The 16,054-nt window shown below is 43.6% G+C and overlaps 1 protein-coding gene across 1 annotated transcript in view; it reads left to right on the top strand.

The window, feature by feature from the left end:
• The window catches only part of CLSTN2 (calsyntenin 2), a gene marked incomplete at both ends in the record, with an annotated part of 550,546 nt that overhangs the window by 471,435 nt on the left and 63,057 nt on the right, over positions 1–16,054 (top strand). Inside the window, one exon of the mRNA XM_080934098.1 lies at positions 2,797–2,918. Coding sequence (XP_080790224.1) covers positions 2,797–2,918 — 122 coding nt within the window. The remainder of the gene's footprint in view (positions 1–2,796; positions 2,919–16,054) is intronic.

The raw sequence follows: 16,054 nt of genomic DNA, 5'->3' as shown, positions 1-16,054 counted from the left end.
GAGGCCATGTGGGCAGGAGAATGGCCCTCGCTGTTCACCTTGGGCAGGCATCTTGAACCCATTCCTACAATGGAAGAATTGACAGAAGTCTATTAGTCAGAGCCAGTCAAGGCTCATCTTTAGAGAGGAAGCCAGTGTTGGCCTCATAGCAAGGCCATAATCAGACCAGAAAAGCTTTGCCAATCCAGAGGCTAAGAGTGATCACCCCCACACTAGACACATGGAACCACTGCCCATTCTCTCTCCTGGAAATTTTGCATTGGGTTCTAGAGAATGCTGATACTTGGGAAGAAATAACATCTGACAGAGCAGTCTGTGATGTTGTAGTCCCCAGGCACAGCCATGGCCTTTATAATAACTGACAGCCACTGAGCATCTGTTCCAGCCAGATGCTTTACACACATTTCCTCATTGTGGCAATTAAGATGCTATCCATTACAGAGATGAGAAGTCCAGATCAAATGGTATCGGATAACTAAAAAAGCAAACTAAAGCAGAGAATATAGACTTTCTTATATCTAGAGACTCCTGGATCTGTGATAACTTCATGGTCATTGTGCAGGTAAAGTGTGATCAAGATCCATGCTCCTTTTCTCTGCATCTTTTCAGATCTGTGTCTACGCATGTATCGGTTTAAGATGAGCAGATAAGAGTACAGCTGGCTGCAGACCTCTGGTTATATACTGCACTTCCCCAAAGGAATAAAGACATCCCTCAGTTTCATGTTCTGCTGGCACCTATCCCAGAACTGCTTAGGAAACTACTAAAAAATTTGGCCTGGACCAAGTCCTCCCTGCCAGTTCTCAGCAGAAGCCGTGCGGGCAGGAAAATGGCCCTCTCTGTTGAACTTGGGCAGGCATCTTGAACCAATTCCTGTGTTGAAAGAATTGGCAGGAATCTATTTAGTCAGAGCCAACCAAGGCTCATCTTTAGAGATGAGGCCAATGTTGGCCTCATAGCAAGATTAATACAGATGTAAAGGAATCACAGCATTTCTGCCTTAGCTTACCTTAAGCTAATCTACTCCCTACCCTAATGCAGGCCTTAATGCATGGCTATGCTCACCCTAATACTCATTTACCCACTTAGAGCTGTGCACATGCCTCCTAGTAAATTTCTCTTGGTTCTACAGCCAAGTAAAATGTGGTTTCTTTATGTGCTGGTACAGAACAGCTCCTTTCTTGCCAACTGGTAGTGTCTTGTGGCTCTAAGTGTCATGGCTAAAACCATGTCATAAGATTTCCTAAGCAAGGAAGGAAGTCTTTTTTATCAGAGGAAGAAAAGGTTCCATTGATTGATTGCTCTGCCCGGGGAGGGGGTGATTATTCATCGCTTTGAAGAGCCACAGAGTTATGTCTAATGCTGGAAAAATCAATTTGCCTCCTCCTAGCAGCTAAAAGCAAGGCGGCTCCTCTTAGCATAGATTAAAGAGACAAAAGAGTTGTGTTTTGTGGTCACTGTGTCAAGACTGACAAAATAAAACAAATCTCAGGACTCCGGGAGAAAACAGCCATGCTGTAGAGCCCAGAGAAACTGATGTGACTGGCAGAGAGCCCTGTAAGTGCACAAAACAAAGCTTGCCAACATGGCCACCTTTCACCGGACTCTGATGGAACATAGTTGGCCAGGATTTAAAGGCAAGGTCTCAGAGGAAGTTTTGCCTACCAGGGCCTATTCTACTTCAGTGTCTTTCCCCAAATATAATATAGAAAATTCATCAGAACCAATTATATATGAGAGAATAAGAGAGACCCTTTCCCTACTTTCTCTTCTAATAGTTTCAGTGTACCTGGTTTAATGTGGAGATCTTTGGTCCACTTGCACTTAAGCTTTGTACAAGGAGATAAGAAAGGGTCTATTTTCATTCTTCTGCATGCTGAGTGCCAGTTGGACCAACACCATTTGTTGAATAGGCTGTCCTTTTTCCATTGAATATTTACAGCTCCTTTGTCAAAAATCAAGTGACCATAAATGTGAGGGCTCATTTCTGGATCTTCTATTCTATTCCATTGATCTACATGCCTATCTCTGTACCTGTACCATGTAGTTTTTAGCACAACTGCCTTGTAATATAGCTTGAGGTCAGGGATAGTGATTCCCGCAGATGTTTTCTTGTTGTTAAGGATGGGTTTCGATTTCTAGGTCTTTTGTTATTCCAGATGAAATTGCACATTGCTCTTTCCAACTCTATGAAGAACTGGGTTGGTATTTTGATGGGGATTGCATTGAATCTGTAGATTGTTTTTGGTAGGATGGCCATTTTTATAATGTTGATCCTTCCAGTCTATGAGCATGGGAGATCTTTCCATTTTCTGAGATCTTCCTCGATTTCCTTCTTTAGAGGTTTGAAGTTCTTGTCATACAGGTCCTTCACTTGCTTAGTTAAAGTCACACCAAAGTAATTCATATTTTTTGTGACTATTGTGAAGGGTATCTTTTCCTTTATGCTCATTGTAACTAGTAAGATCTTAATGCACATTATCAAACCTTAAAAAAAAAAACCAAGCACTGACAAAAATGTATTCGTATACTTTTATGCAAAAAAATGCTTAAAATCTGTACATTTATCTTTGTTTTTTAAAATAAAGTTGTTCAATAAAAGAGAGAGAGAGAAAGAGAGAGACAGAGACAGAGAGAGAGAGAGAGAGAGAGAGAGAGAGAGAGAGAGAGAGAGAGAGAGAGAGAGAGAGACCCTTTCTTTGTCTCTTGACCTGTGCCTAGCAGCGTGATGGGCAGACTCTTTGGTGGAAGCAGACAGAGGTTCTCTCATCCTTCAACCCCATTTCTGCCTTTCAGAGATGAACCGACATCACTACGCCCTGTATGTGCACAACTGCCGCCTCGTCTTCCTCCTGCGGAAGGACTTTGACCAGGCAGACACCTTTCGCCCCGCAGAGTTTCACTGGAAGCTGGACCAGGTAAGGCTCTCACGGCAGGTCTTCTCGGCAGATGCCACCATTTCCTTCCCAGGGTAGTGGTGGTGGGCAGGCTCTCCGGATCTGCTCAGTTTCTTGGTTTTGGAAAAGTCAGTTCAAGAAGGCAGACAGCATCTCAGGGCCATGTGTGCTAGCTGAGACATCATAGGGTTGGAGGAGCTGTGGATCTTGCAGTTACATCTACGAAGCTCACTTTTTGTTGAGCCCATGGGAAGATGTTTGTCCTGACCTCTGGCCAGCTGATGATGTTTGTTGATACTTCTTTGGTCTTTGTGTCAGTGAGCGTTGTGTCTCCCCTTTGATGCTCTCCTCCTTTGGGGGACAGTATGACCTGCTTTTGGTGACCCATGATTGAGAACGGGAATATGATGACTTTGAAAAAAGCAGTGACAGAGCATTGTTAAAAGCGTCTGCTTTTCTGATGTGGAAAATCTGACTCACTGGAGCTTTATGGCTTGATCACAGGAGGCTGGTGCATCACACTTCTCCACGACAAAGCTATGTCTGGGTTGAGTCCAGAGCTTTGAAGTGTGTGTTTCTGAGGGTGGTACAGCACTGAGACTACCAGAAAACACTCATTTCTGGGGAAGCACAGTGAGGAAGCCTTGACTTAGAGGTGAAACTGGGCAGGGTTTTGTTTTTTTCAAAACAGTATTAATACAACCAAAGAGAGAATGCCAATACACAGGAACACGATGTCACCTAACAACAGTCCTCAATGTTAGGTCTCCACCTCTTACTGTGTGCTTCTGTGACCTATAGACCTACTTTCTCTCTTGTGTACCCACTGTGTGGATTGCTACCCTGCCCTTTCTGATGCTGGGTGTTTCATAATCCCGTGTTTTCTGTCTCCTCATTACTCTGCCTTTTCCCCAACTCTGCCTCTCCCCCACCCTCTCCTAAACACCCCTGCTGGTCAGCTCCCAGGAGGACTGACCTCAGCAAGCTCTTACTCATACTGAAATGTGAGTGATGGCTACCCCTTTCATTCTCACGGATGCTCCGTGAAACCCAGATATCTCAACCCCAGGAATTTCCTCTGATGGAATATATGCAGTGTAAGAAAAGCAGAGATGCTGTGCTCAGGAGACAGAGTGGGGAGCCAGTGGCAACTGCCTGGCCTGATCTTAGTAAATGCCACCCTGCTGGATCCTGGGCAGCTGAAAAGACAACATATGTGTTCATCTGCATTTCTTTGTGTTCGGAATTTGGGGGAATGTAGGAATGGTAAAATGTTGACATTGTTTATACGATTTCTCAGCAACCTCCCAGCTATGTCCTGAAGTGCCAGATGGCTTTTATGGGATGTTTTAAAATATATAATACAAATTGAAGTGAATTAAAATAAATTCCATATTGTGAGGGGTTCTTTAATAAGAACATTGCCATACTGGTGGAGATAATTATAGATACCCCCAAGGCATTTTCTGAGATGGGATTGAGAAGTAAGGATACAGACAAATGAAGTTGCAGGGTTTGAAATTAAAAATAGACAAGGAAGGAATCCTGGTTGTCTAGAGAAATATGTAGTGAATACAGCAATTCTGAGAGCCACACGTTTAAAGAGAAACTGAGTCACTGAGCATGCCCTGGTGCCAGGGATGTTGCTTTGGTTGGTTTGGTTTTGTTTGGTTGAGCCAGCTTTGTCCCAGGCAGGCTGCATATATGAGGCCATTTCCAGCTCTGCCACAGGCTTTCCATGGGGGCTTCCAGGGAGGAGACTCCAGCCCCAGTGACTTGTCCATGGCCCACAGCCAGCCCTGGCCAACACCTGCCCTTTCTCTCTTGCTCCTCCTTTGGTGAGCATACTACCTTAAAATGTAACATCTATTCTTTTGTAGATAAGAATTACACCTATTATGCAAAACATGTGTAGCTGTCATGGAACCCTACCATCTATCAGATCTTGGCTTAAGCTCTATATTCATCTGTGTCTCTGTAAAGGCGAGCTTAACAAAATACCCTGGGCTGCATGGCTTAAGGGAGAGATGTTTACATGGCCAATAGGATTGAGAAATGCAAGGTCACGTGCTTATTGATGCATGTCCTAATGAGATCTTTGTTCCTGGATTCAGAGGACTTCCTTCACCCACTTTGTCCCCAGATCCAGAGAGAGAAAGATGGCACCCTCATATCTGCTTCTCCCAAAAGGAACCAGTCCTGCTATCCAAAGTCCCAAGTCTCACACCCTCCTTTTGGTTGCCTGCCCTAGGCCATATCCCCTAATATACCTGGGGTTTAGTATTTTATACTGTGAGTTTGGGGGAGGACAGAATTCAGTCTGAAGCATTTCTGTTCTATCTTGTCTAAGTCTGTACTCAGTCTTATGAAAGTCAAAGGACTCCTTGCTATCAGACATCCCAGCTCATAGGGACAGTCGGCAGGTGAAGAAAGGAGGCCATAGTGAGGAGGGCACAGGGACTATCCACAGTGCTCACGTTGGCAGCCCAGTGATGTACATAGGCCAGCTCACAGAACCACCGTTTTTCTTCCTCAGCTCCCTATGGTGGCAGAACCATACCAGAAGTTTCTCTCATGTAAACTACCCGATGGTCAGAGTATAGACCTGATGAAGCTTCTCGACCAGAAACCACCCTCCTGACGTATCTCCTGGAGGGTCACATGTCCCCTTGTTTGTCAGATTCTTAAGGACTCTTTCTGCACTGCCATCACAGTTATCCCTCCTATCTGCTTCCTTAGTGCCAAGCTCCCAGAAGTGGGGTGGTGTCTCACTCAGCCCCAGCAGTACAGTGTGTAGCGTAGCTCTGAGCGCATGGATAGTCCACAGAAAATGTCTGCATAACAGTAAAGGGATGTGGAAAGAGAGACAGTGGGGCCAGGAGAAGAGGAAGAAAGAGAGGGATAGAGAGAAGAAAAAACAAGATATCTAAAAACAAACAAAACCAAGAACCTCTGGTGATGAATCGAAAATTGGATTCACTTCATTGGGCATTTAAAAATTCCAAATTTTTGCTCTTGTTTTCCTTACTTTCTGGTTCTTAAAAGTGTTTGTCTTTTATCTTTTTAGCTTATTTCAAAGATCTAGTTGGATTAACCACCAGGGAGTCTATAGCTGGCCTTTGCCAAAAAAGGATTCAAATTGGTCTAATATGTGTGTATAACTAAACTCCTGGCCTACCTTAGAAATTCTCAAAGCCTCTTATCAATTCTAATGCCTGCTGGGCCTTTTTTTCTGCTCTAAGTAGCTTATTCTTTGAGTTAGATTCTGTGCTTCATCCCCTAGATCAGTGTAAAACTAGAAGCCTTGGCTGTCTAGAAGTTTCCATGATCATGGGTCAAAAAGACAGTTTATAGTCTCATGTAGGCAGTGCTTGGGAAGATAGCAGGGCCCATCCCTGGTAGAAACAACAGGCAGGGCCATCTTATGTAACCCTATGGATAAGAGTCTAAGAAAGCATCCAGAAGAAACACTGAAATAGAAAGGTACATGTGCAGAGGCAGGCATCCAAGATGGTAGACAGTGAACAGGACCCAAGTGTTAGAATTCAGAAAATGTGGATCAGGCAGGAATTAAGTCCAAATAGATATTAATGTCATGTCATCCCCAAGACAAACAAGTCATAATCAAAGTATCCATCATGTGCATTACTCAACACAAGACCATGGATGTTATGGTTGGGCAAACTTGGAGAGTCTTTTATGTTATACATCACATCACATTCAAGCAAATGTAACTCTGCCTAGAACAACACACAAGGCCAGTGGCAGGGACTTATCTCTCCCGTTCCCATCTCCACAGTCATGCCAGTCCCCAACTTGAGATGGGTGCATTTGAATAACTGGCTCCTCATTGCCACTGAAGCTAGAGTATGTTTTCCACACATCTCCTCGGGGGTGGCCATAAGTGAAGCAGTTGCTCATACCCCAGAGGCATCCTGTGTTTCTACCCTTTTCCCCTACACCGACACCCCAGAAGGCCTTTGCCAATGCACATGAATTGCCTGTAGGTATAATGAGGCAGCCCCAGGAAATGCCTCTGAGAATCCAGGGCATCTCACTGAAGAGATGCTAACAGCAAGGGAAATGTCATTTTAATGGGATTTTTGCTCATGATCTACTAATGCAAATCCTTCAAGCCAGCAGTCAGTCATGTGCAAACTCAGACAAGAGATCCCAGCACATGCAGGGAAGGTTTATCAATCCATGGGCCCTCTTGACTTTAATATTATTTGGATGTGGTTGATTCAGTATTGTGAATTCTAATCTTCTTCCCTTTGGAGCTGTAGGTATAAGAATGACATTCCCTGGGACTCCTATTGGAGGAGACAGTTTGAGTGGCAGACTTAGTAAGACAGAAAGAGCACAGGTGTCCCAGTTCATATGAGGGAAATAACGTATCCATGAAGAGCACACAGAGGCAGAAATTGGTCTCATCTGTGTGTCAGGGACAGAGACACAGAGGGTGTGGCTCACTCTGAGGGCGCTCACTAGTTCCTGGCCAGTTAATGTTCCCTGGCAGCATTCTCCTGCAGTGGTTCCAGACTTTAATAATTCTGGGCTACTGGGAGAAGCAGCAAGGATTAGAGAGGCCCAGCCAGGTGAAGCCAGATACCTAGCTGGGAGAATTAACGACTCATCTCTAGGCCATATGCCTAAGCCTGGCACTGTACTTTCAACTCTCTGGAAACTGAAAATCAGGTTTTCCTGTAAGCTATCCCAATTTTCTATATGTTCTTGTTTAAAATGGTGTAGCATTAGGCAAAACCGAATATTCTGTGCTATACCTTTATCTTCTGACTAGGTTATTCTGTTCATTGAAAAGGGCACTTTTGATTTTAAAAAAAATTCTCTTCAAGTTTAGATCTTCATAAATGAAATTTATCGTATGCTTCTTCTAAAGAGAAATTCTGTGTATGTGTGAAATTTTGGGTGCATGTATGCCATGGCTCATATGATAAAGTCTCTGGCTGCCACTATGCCGGGCTAGCTGCCTCTCAAGCTTCCAGAGGTTTTTCTGTCTCTTCCTCCCTTCATGACACAGGAGTGCTTGGATTTCCAAGCTTTCCTTATTATATCTGTATTTACATGGGTTTCAGGAAACCTAGGTCCTCACGCTTGGATAGCAAATGCTTTACCCCATGGACCATCTTCTGCTCATTTGCTTCTTAATGTTTCTCCTTCTCCCAGCCCCATAGCTCATGTCCCTTGAGAGGGAATTAATGCATGATAAACCACACTTCCAGGCCACTCCTAGAATGAAGGGGTAGGAGGTCATAGATTCCCTTCATCTAGGCCACTAGTAGTGACAATTGTCTTCTTGTTGAGTTAAATGGTGGTGGTGGGGTCCCATGTCTGCTCTGCCACAGGGCTCGGGCCATTGGTGGAGGCTGGACTCAGGATGTTGGACGTGCCCCACACCAAAAGCTATCAGGCTGTAGGGAAGCCGCAGGGCACTGCTTCACCGATGGGAAGTGCGGTCTGGGGTGGTGACTAACAGGCAGAGCTTGCTCAGGGGTCCCCAGGCCTGGGATGAGACCCAAGCTCTCTGGTTTCCAGACTCTTGGACACCCAGGTGCTGCTGGATGCTGTGGAAGAGCTGAAAATGGAGTGGGGGGCCCACAGGCTGGGCTTAGCCTGGGACTGAGGGGGAAGGAGGGGAGCTCCAGCTGGTCCCAAGGTAGGAAGTCCATGTCTTGTCAGCGGTGGTGGGCTGTAGGCTTGGGCTTGGTGGTGGCCACAGAGGCCACCAGAGAGGCCTTCTACAGGAGATGGGATGGTGGCTCGGTAGGCCAAGGGCTTCTCTACAGTTCCCGATGGTGGATTCTGATGAAAAGAGACAATCCATGGTTTTAAGGCTTTTTTTTTTTTTTTTTTTTTTTTTTTTTTGGTTATGGAGGAAGGTGGATAAGTAAAACCATACTTCCACTTCACAGGGTGAACTTGAACTTGAGATTAAATACCATTTGCAGGGAGGGGTGTCTGGTGTCTGGGAAGAAAAGCTTATTGGCTAAGCCCTCCAGGCCTTTAGGTACCTCATTATAATGAAGATCTGTCTCCAGCCTCTATGACCTGTGGTCACATCCTCACCTATGAAGGGGCTTGGGACATTGTCCTAATGTGACTGATGACCACAAATCTATGGAGGGCTGTGACTAGGGACAGGAACCTGGTTTCCTGGGGGTTTTGGGGAAGCACCTACCATCCATTAGGGTCACCGGGGTTTCAAACCTCTCTCAACCAGGAACCAGGGTACCTTTCACAGCCCACAGCCCCACAGCCTTCTTCTTTCTACCTAAAGGAGACAGTCAGTCACAGGCCTAGATCTTTCCCACAGTGAAGATTTACACACTTTTGTCTTGAGCCGAGGCCTTCTTCCCTCAATCCCATTGCTCTTACAGAGAATGGGAGAGCTTCGAGAAGATTTTAAAAGATTGCATCCTTTATTCTTGAAGAAGAGGCGTAGAAATGATGCAAAGGCAGCTTCTTTTGCATTTTCCCATTCAGCCACCCAGGGAGTCAAATGGGTTAGTTCAATCATTATTATAGCCAGTGCCAAGGAGTTAATTAGAGAATGGTCAGTCCAGTCCAGACCAGTCATCTTAATGAGCAAAATAATTGGCCATTGTCAGCACTCCGATCCCTCTATTAAAGACTCACTCCTGGACATGCTAGCATTGTTTTTTCTGATGTGAAACCACTGCCCTGCTCAGCACCCCCACCTGTAAGCTGTCTCCAGTGATGCCTGCCTGCCTGCCTTTCTCTGAAAGCAAGTGTCCTAAACAGACAGGGAAGGATGGGTGGAACCTCTGTTTTCTCATACAGGAAGACTCCGAAGCAGGCTTTTCAAGGAGACCGATCTGTGTGGTTATTATGAGTCAATAATGGGTACACAGAGGGTACCAAACACAATGGCTCTCACTATCACAGATAAAGAGAACCTAGGGAGTTTACTTCTCTATATGTAGGAACATGGCTAAGCCCCTGCTCCTCTTAGAACCCACCCTCTCCCCATCTTCTTTCCATCTTCAGCAGAGCTTCTGGTCCTTGGGGGAGAAGTAGCTATGGGTTTCATGGTACTGTCAGAGAATGGTCCCTAACCCCTCAAGGCATAATCATTCCTCAGGTCAGCACTGCAGTACTGGGTGGTCTGTTCACTGGGAAGGTAATAAAAGTCATGCTTGCCTCCTTTGTTCTCTTTGACACATGGTGACATGCAAGTCGCTGCTAAGCTAAGTCCTTTTATTGGGCCCTTGGTTCCTGCTGCACAGCTGCCTCAGTTGTCCTCTGTGACATGCCTTCTTGCATGAGTATTTGAGGTAGCCACTTATGACAGACAGAAAACTGGCCCCCGAAGATATTCACCTTCTATATATCATGTGTATATATCCCCATGTGTGGCAAAGAAACAGGGGTTTGCATCTGTGAGTGGTCAATGATCTTGAGATGGAGAGATGGTTCTGGATTCTTTTTATGGGTCCAGTGGAGATAAGAGCCTAAGTGGGAGAGAGGCAACAGGAAAAACAGGAAATGTAAAGATGGAAGGAGAGGCCCAATGTGATGCACTAGAGTGTGAAAGGACATGAGCCAAGGCAACCTCTACAAAGTGGAAAACTTTGTTCTCCAAAGTCCTCAGAAGGGATTTGGCCATGCTGACACCATGATTTTAGTCTACTGAAACTTATTTCATCCTCTGACCTCCAAAACCGTAAGATCATAAATCTATGTTGTTTTAAGCCACAAAGTTAGAGGTGATTTGTTATAGCAGCAAAAGGAAACTAATGCATCACCATGAGCCTTGGGGAGGTCTTGGAATCATAAATCAAGCCACGTGTCCCATCCCCTTACATCTTACCGAGGTGACCCTGAGCCATGTCATAGAACAAGCTTATAGACTCCTCTGCTTACCCGTGTGATACCTCAGCCACAGGTCTCCTGAGCCCCTCCATTTCTAGAAAAGCTCTAAGAGAGATGGAGGAGAAGGCTGCCTAACAATGACCTTCAGGGCTTATGCCCGGCTTCCCACCCACCTTGGTTCCTTGTTAGCCTCTGGATGAGGCTGTTCAAGGGGGTAGATCTGGGACTCTCTTTCCTCACCAAGATATATTATACTTTTGCTTAAGGAACCATCAAGGAGAAAAGAAAAAGATTCTGCTTTCTTTGGAAGAAAAATTACATACTCTGTGTTCTGGTCTGAAAATGCTAAACCCAAATCAGAAAATGTTCTTTCTCTTGCCAGAACCTTCCCTCAGCTTGAAGCTGATCTAGCTGATATGAACTCACGCTGTTGCTGATTGCATCTAAAACTGTTCTGAAAAGGCTTATGTGTGAGAGGCTTGGTTTCTGGTGGCTGATGAACTTTTTGAGTCCTGATTGCATTGTTGAAGATTCTAATTTAAACGGACTATAATTCATTGGACTCATGACCTAATATTAGGAGGGGGGACCTGGTTGGAGAAAGTGATCACTGGGATATTGCCCCAAAGAGTACATCTTACACCTGGACCCTTCCTCTCTGCTTTTCTGCTTCCTTGCCACCATACACAATCACCATTGATATATTCTGTCTCATTTCAGGCCCAAAGTAATAGACTCAACCTGCCTTACACTGATACTCTGGAAACCATGAACTCCAATAAATACTTTCTCTATCAAGTTGCTTCTCTTGGATATCTTGTTTTTGAACAGAAACGAAATACTAGCTCCCATATAGTCTCTGGATATCACTGATGCTTTCCCCAAAGTACAGAATCCCACTTTAACTTCTCTGCAGTTCACAGCTCACACCACTATACCTTTAAATCTGCTGTGCCAAAGCTTCCTCCACGGTCAGATCAGCCTACTTAGCTACAGTGAGTACAGCCTAGAAATAAAAGCACTGTTGCTACCCTGAGATTCTTTTTACCACTAAGTGAGGGAAGAGGAGCTTGCCCCAAGGTAGGAAGCAATTGTAAAAAGTGCCCTGTATCTTCTCAAAGGACTCAGAGGAAGAAGACGCCATAGTCCACAATAATGACAATAGCAATGTTCATTTGACAGTCTTCTCACTGGATCTTTCTTGTAACCCAGAGTTATTGTCTTAGTAACACCCAGACTCTACCAGAGGTGTCTCATGGTCCAAAATGAAGTATCAGGTCACAGATGGGAAGTTAGCAAGAAGAGACAGCTATGATTATGAAGAGACTTCTGTGGAGAAGAGGTGGCAAGACTCGGGGAGGGCATCAACAGCAGACCAAAGTGGGGATCAAGTAGGAGGGTTTAGGGAAGCATTGATCAGTAGATGTTGTAGTATCTGTGTACCTAACCAAATAATAATAATAATAATAATAATAATAATAATAATAACAATAATAATAATAATAATAATAAAGCTCAAGGAGTCGATAATTCTTTCCATGTCTCCTCAAGAGAGTTTCTACTTATTTGGTCAGTCCCACTTGGGCCATTTGTTTGAGGAGTCAGTTTTAAATTGCCTTTCTCAGATCTCCCTCACTACTCAAAAGGTGTTCTTCAGAAGATCCCATGCAAAAGCACGGGTCAGGCTGCAGAGTGTAGAATCCAGAGGAGTAGCGCTGCCTTCTACCCAGAGAGCAACGCTGCCTTTTCCCCTGTTGCAGTCTCTCCGCCTCACTCTCTCTTTGCCTGTTGGCATCTAGAGCCAGCCAACTGTGTCATTCACCACTCAGAGTTGCTAACTGATATACCGTCTCCTCCTGAGTGACAGACCCTACCCTTCTCAGGTCCCCTTTCCTTAAGAAGCACCTGCTCAGCAAAGCTTCTCTCTCCCATGGAGTTGTGTTTTGTGTTTTAGCATGTACATCTGCCCAGAGGCAATGACTGCATGTTTCCAACTGACAGCCCTTAATACATATTTAAAAGCAGTGCAGAAAAGAAGGCAATAAACCAACATTAAAAAGAATATTCTTGTATTGTTAAATGAGGAAACGGTGTCAACACAGTTAAAGATGCTCAGAATATGTAATAACTTCTCAGATAATGAATTAAGCTGCCAGCACCTTAGGTGGTCCTGAGAGAGGCAGCTTGGCGAGTCATGCTCCTGCCTTTCCAGTTTCTTTTGAGCACCAGAGCCAATGGGAAAGACTAGTGCTTTGGCATGGAACCCAAATGTTTGCTTTAGTCAGTATGACTGATATTTTCCATCAGAAAAAAAAAATAGAAAGGAAAAAAAAGAAATTAGCAAAGTTGACTCTTATTGTAAAATGGCCACTTGGAACAAGAATGCTTTTCCTCAGGAGAAGTGTGTCCAACAATAAGTTGCAGGTCCCTGTACATTAAGCAGCCTTAAAACCAACATTACTTTGAATCTTAGTTTGTGTTGGACACTTTCTTAGCTCCTGTTGATCACTCTATGAAATCTTGGGACTTAGGCATAGCACTCAGGTTGGGGATGAAGATGACGACATAGCGAGTAGATTCCAGTGTTCTAACCTGACCAATAGAAGAGCCTTAAACCTTAAAATGCCAAGACTCCAGTAGGAAAAAGGTACTCTTGCTGTTTCAAAAGGTGATTGGTTGTTATGAAATCTCAGGAATGAACTTTAACCAAATGATTCACTGACTCTGGGGGGCGGGCCCTTGAGAGAAGTGAAGTCTAGTTCTGAGGGTCACAGGACCTTTTTTGTTGTGTTTAAGAATTCCATACATGCATATAATACATTGTGATCAGATCTACCCCATTATTTCTTCCTCTTCAAGTTCTCCCCTATTTTCCCCACTCCTTCCTCTACCTTCATCATTTTTTTCTTTTAATCAGCTGGGTAGAATCAGCATTCTCTGTATGCATATGGCTGTAGGGCCATCTACTAGAGCATGGGTAGACTCTTGGGACCTGAATTCCTGAAGAAAATTAACATTCCTTCTCACGACAGCCACCATTTTTTATAGCTCCTAGAAGCTCCTCTCCCGTTTGCTGAGCTCTAGGCCGTCTTGGTCTCCCAAAGATCTTGTGAATGCCGACACAATACAACAGCCTTGTCATGGCAAGAGAATACTGTTTTGCTTAGGAATGTCCAGTACCTCTGGCTCTCGTGAATCTTTTTTCTAGCCCCTTTGTCATGATGCCTGAGTCTTAAGAGGAGTAGTTTCCCATTTAGAGCTATTTATTCCCATTTACTTACTGGCTCTAATTCTCAGCATTTTGGCTAGTTGTGAGTCTGTGCATTAATGGACATTTGCTATAAAAATGAAGATTCTCTGACAAGGGATAAGAGATTCACTAATCTATGGTTATAAAAATAAGAATGTAGGGAACAGTTTAATAATTCGTTCATTTACCATAAATAATAGTACTAGGTTTTGCCGTAAGGTCTATAACCTATCCAGCCAAAAGTTTTTGTCCAATTAATGGTATGAGACTTGAGTTCCATATTGTGGAACAAACTTTAAATGCAAACAGAAAGTCATTGGTCATCTATCTCCCACTACTGTGCACAGCACCTTCCATCATTATGAATACTAAATGGAGTGAAGCTTCCATCTTGGTACCAGTTTGACTTCTTCATGTCCTATGACTCAAGTATGGGATCTTCACCAGTAGGATCTTAGATCAGGTATTCAAGAGCAATAGCAACAGACTATGACTGTGGGAGAGGTGTCTATAGATCCCCAGTGACTAAACAACACAAAGAGTGGCAACCCATATAAAGCACTGAATTTTTCATTCATTAACCTACGGTGCTGGGGGGAGGTACTGTCTCTCCATTATAGGGTATTAAATTTAACTCCATTTCTGTATCTTTGGAAGCTTCTATAGTAATATGATTCCATGGGGTAACTTTTATGTTTTGTGGTCTTGGGTGTTATCATTTCCCAGACTCCCTCCTCCACCCGACCCCTCCCCATTTAAGCCATCCTATTCTGTTTTGTTACCCTTAGCAACTTCATCCTAGCTCTTCCCCTTGAAATCTCCCCTCCATGGGCCCTTGCTAGTTTCCTGACTTCGAACCTAAGGACGCAAAGCTAGAATCTGTCCCTAAGAGACAGTGTGAAGAATTTCTCTCTGAGTCGGGGTTATGCCAGCAGACTGATCATTTCTAGCTCCAATCATTTACTTGTGATTTTCATAATTTATTTTCTCTTTGCAGTTGAACAATATATGGGAACCACATTTTCATCTATGTATCAGTTGGTGGTCATCTAGGCTCTTTCCATTTTTAAAAGCTGTTGTGAGTAATACAACTATGAACATGGATAAGAAACTATCTCCACAGTATGATATAGAGTCTTCTGGAGATATGCCCAGGAATGGTATAGTAGGAGTACATGGTAGATCAGACGGCAGATCTATCTCTAGCTTTTTGAGGAATCCTCACACTGGTTTTCATGGTGGATGTACCAATTTTTGCTCCTACTAACACTGAATAAATATTCCCCTGTCCCTATATCCAAAGCAGTATCTATTTTCATTTTCTTTTTAGAAGGTTAACCATTCTTACTAGAATAAGATAAAAATCGTAAAGTGGTTTGATTTGCATTTCCCAATGGGTAAGGATGTTTAACATTAGAAAAAATATTTCTTAGACACTTCTCTTTCTTCTTTTGAGAACTTTCTGTTTATCTATAATTTTAAAATGGAGTGGATTTTTTGGTAGTTAATTTATTGAGTTCTTTGTATAACTTAAACACTAATCCTCTGTCAGATAAATAGCAAGTAAAAAATATTTTCATTTCATAGGCTACCTCTTCACTCAAATGTTGCTCCTACTTGTCAGTTGTTAGCCTCAATGCCTCTGTTACCAGGGTCCTATTCAGAAAACCCTTTCCTACATCTAGAAGTTGAAGCATTTCCCTACTTCTCCTCTATTAGATTCAGAGTATCATATCTTATGTCGAGGTTTTTAATCCGTTCAGAGCTGAATTTCATGCAGACTGAGAGAGAAAGATCTAGAAGTTACTCTTATCAGTACCTTCATGGAAACTGCTGACTTTTTTCCAATAAACATGTTTGGACTTTGTCAACATCAGGTGCTAAAGGAGTGTGGGCTTATGTAAGGATCCTCGGTTCTATTACCTTTATCAGTGTATCTGTTTTGATGCCAATACTGTAGGGCGTTATTACTTTGGCTTTGTAGTATTACATCAAATCAGGAACTACTAGACTTCCATTAGTGTTTTTATTGTGCAGAATTGCTCTGACTATC

This window comes from Micromys minutus (genome assembly GCF_963924665.1).
Source record: "Micromys minutus genome assembly, chromosome: 21".
Lineage (NCBI taxonomy): Eukaryota > Metazoa > Chordata > Mammalia > Rodentia > Muridae > Micromys > Micromys minutus.
The sequence above is the reverse complement of the archived record's forward strand: the minus strand, read 5'-3'. Positions and strand labels throughout refer to the sequence as shown.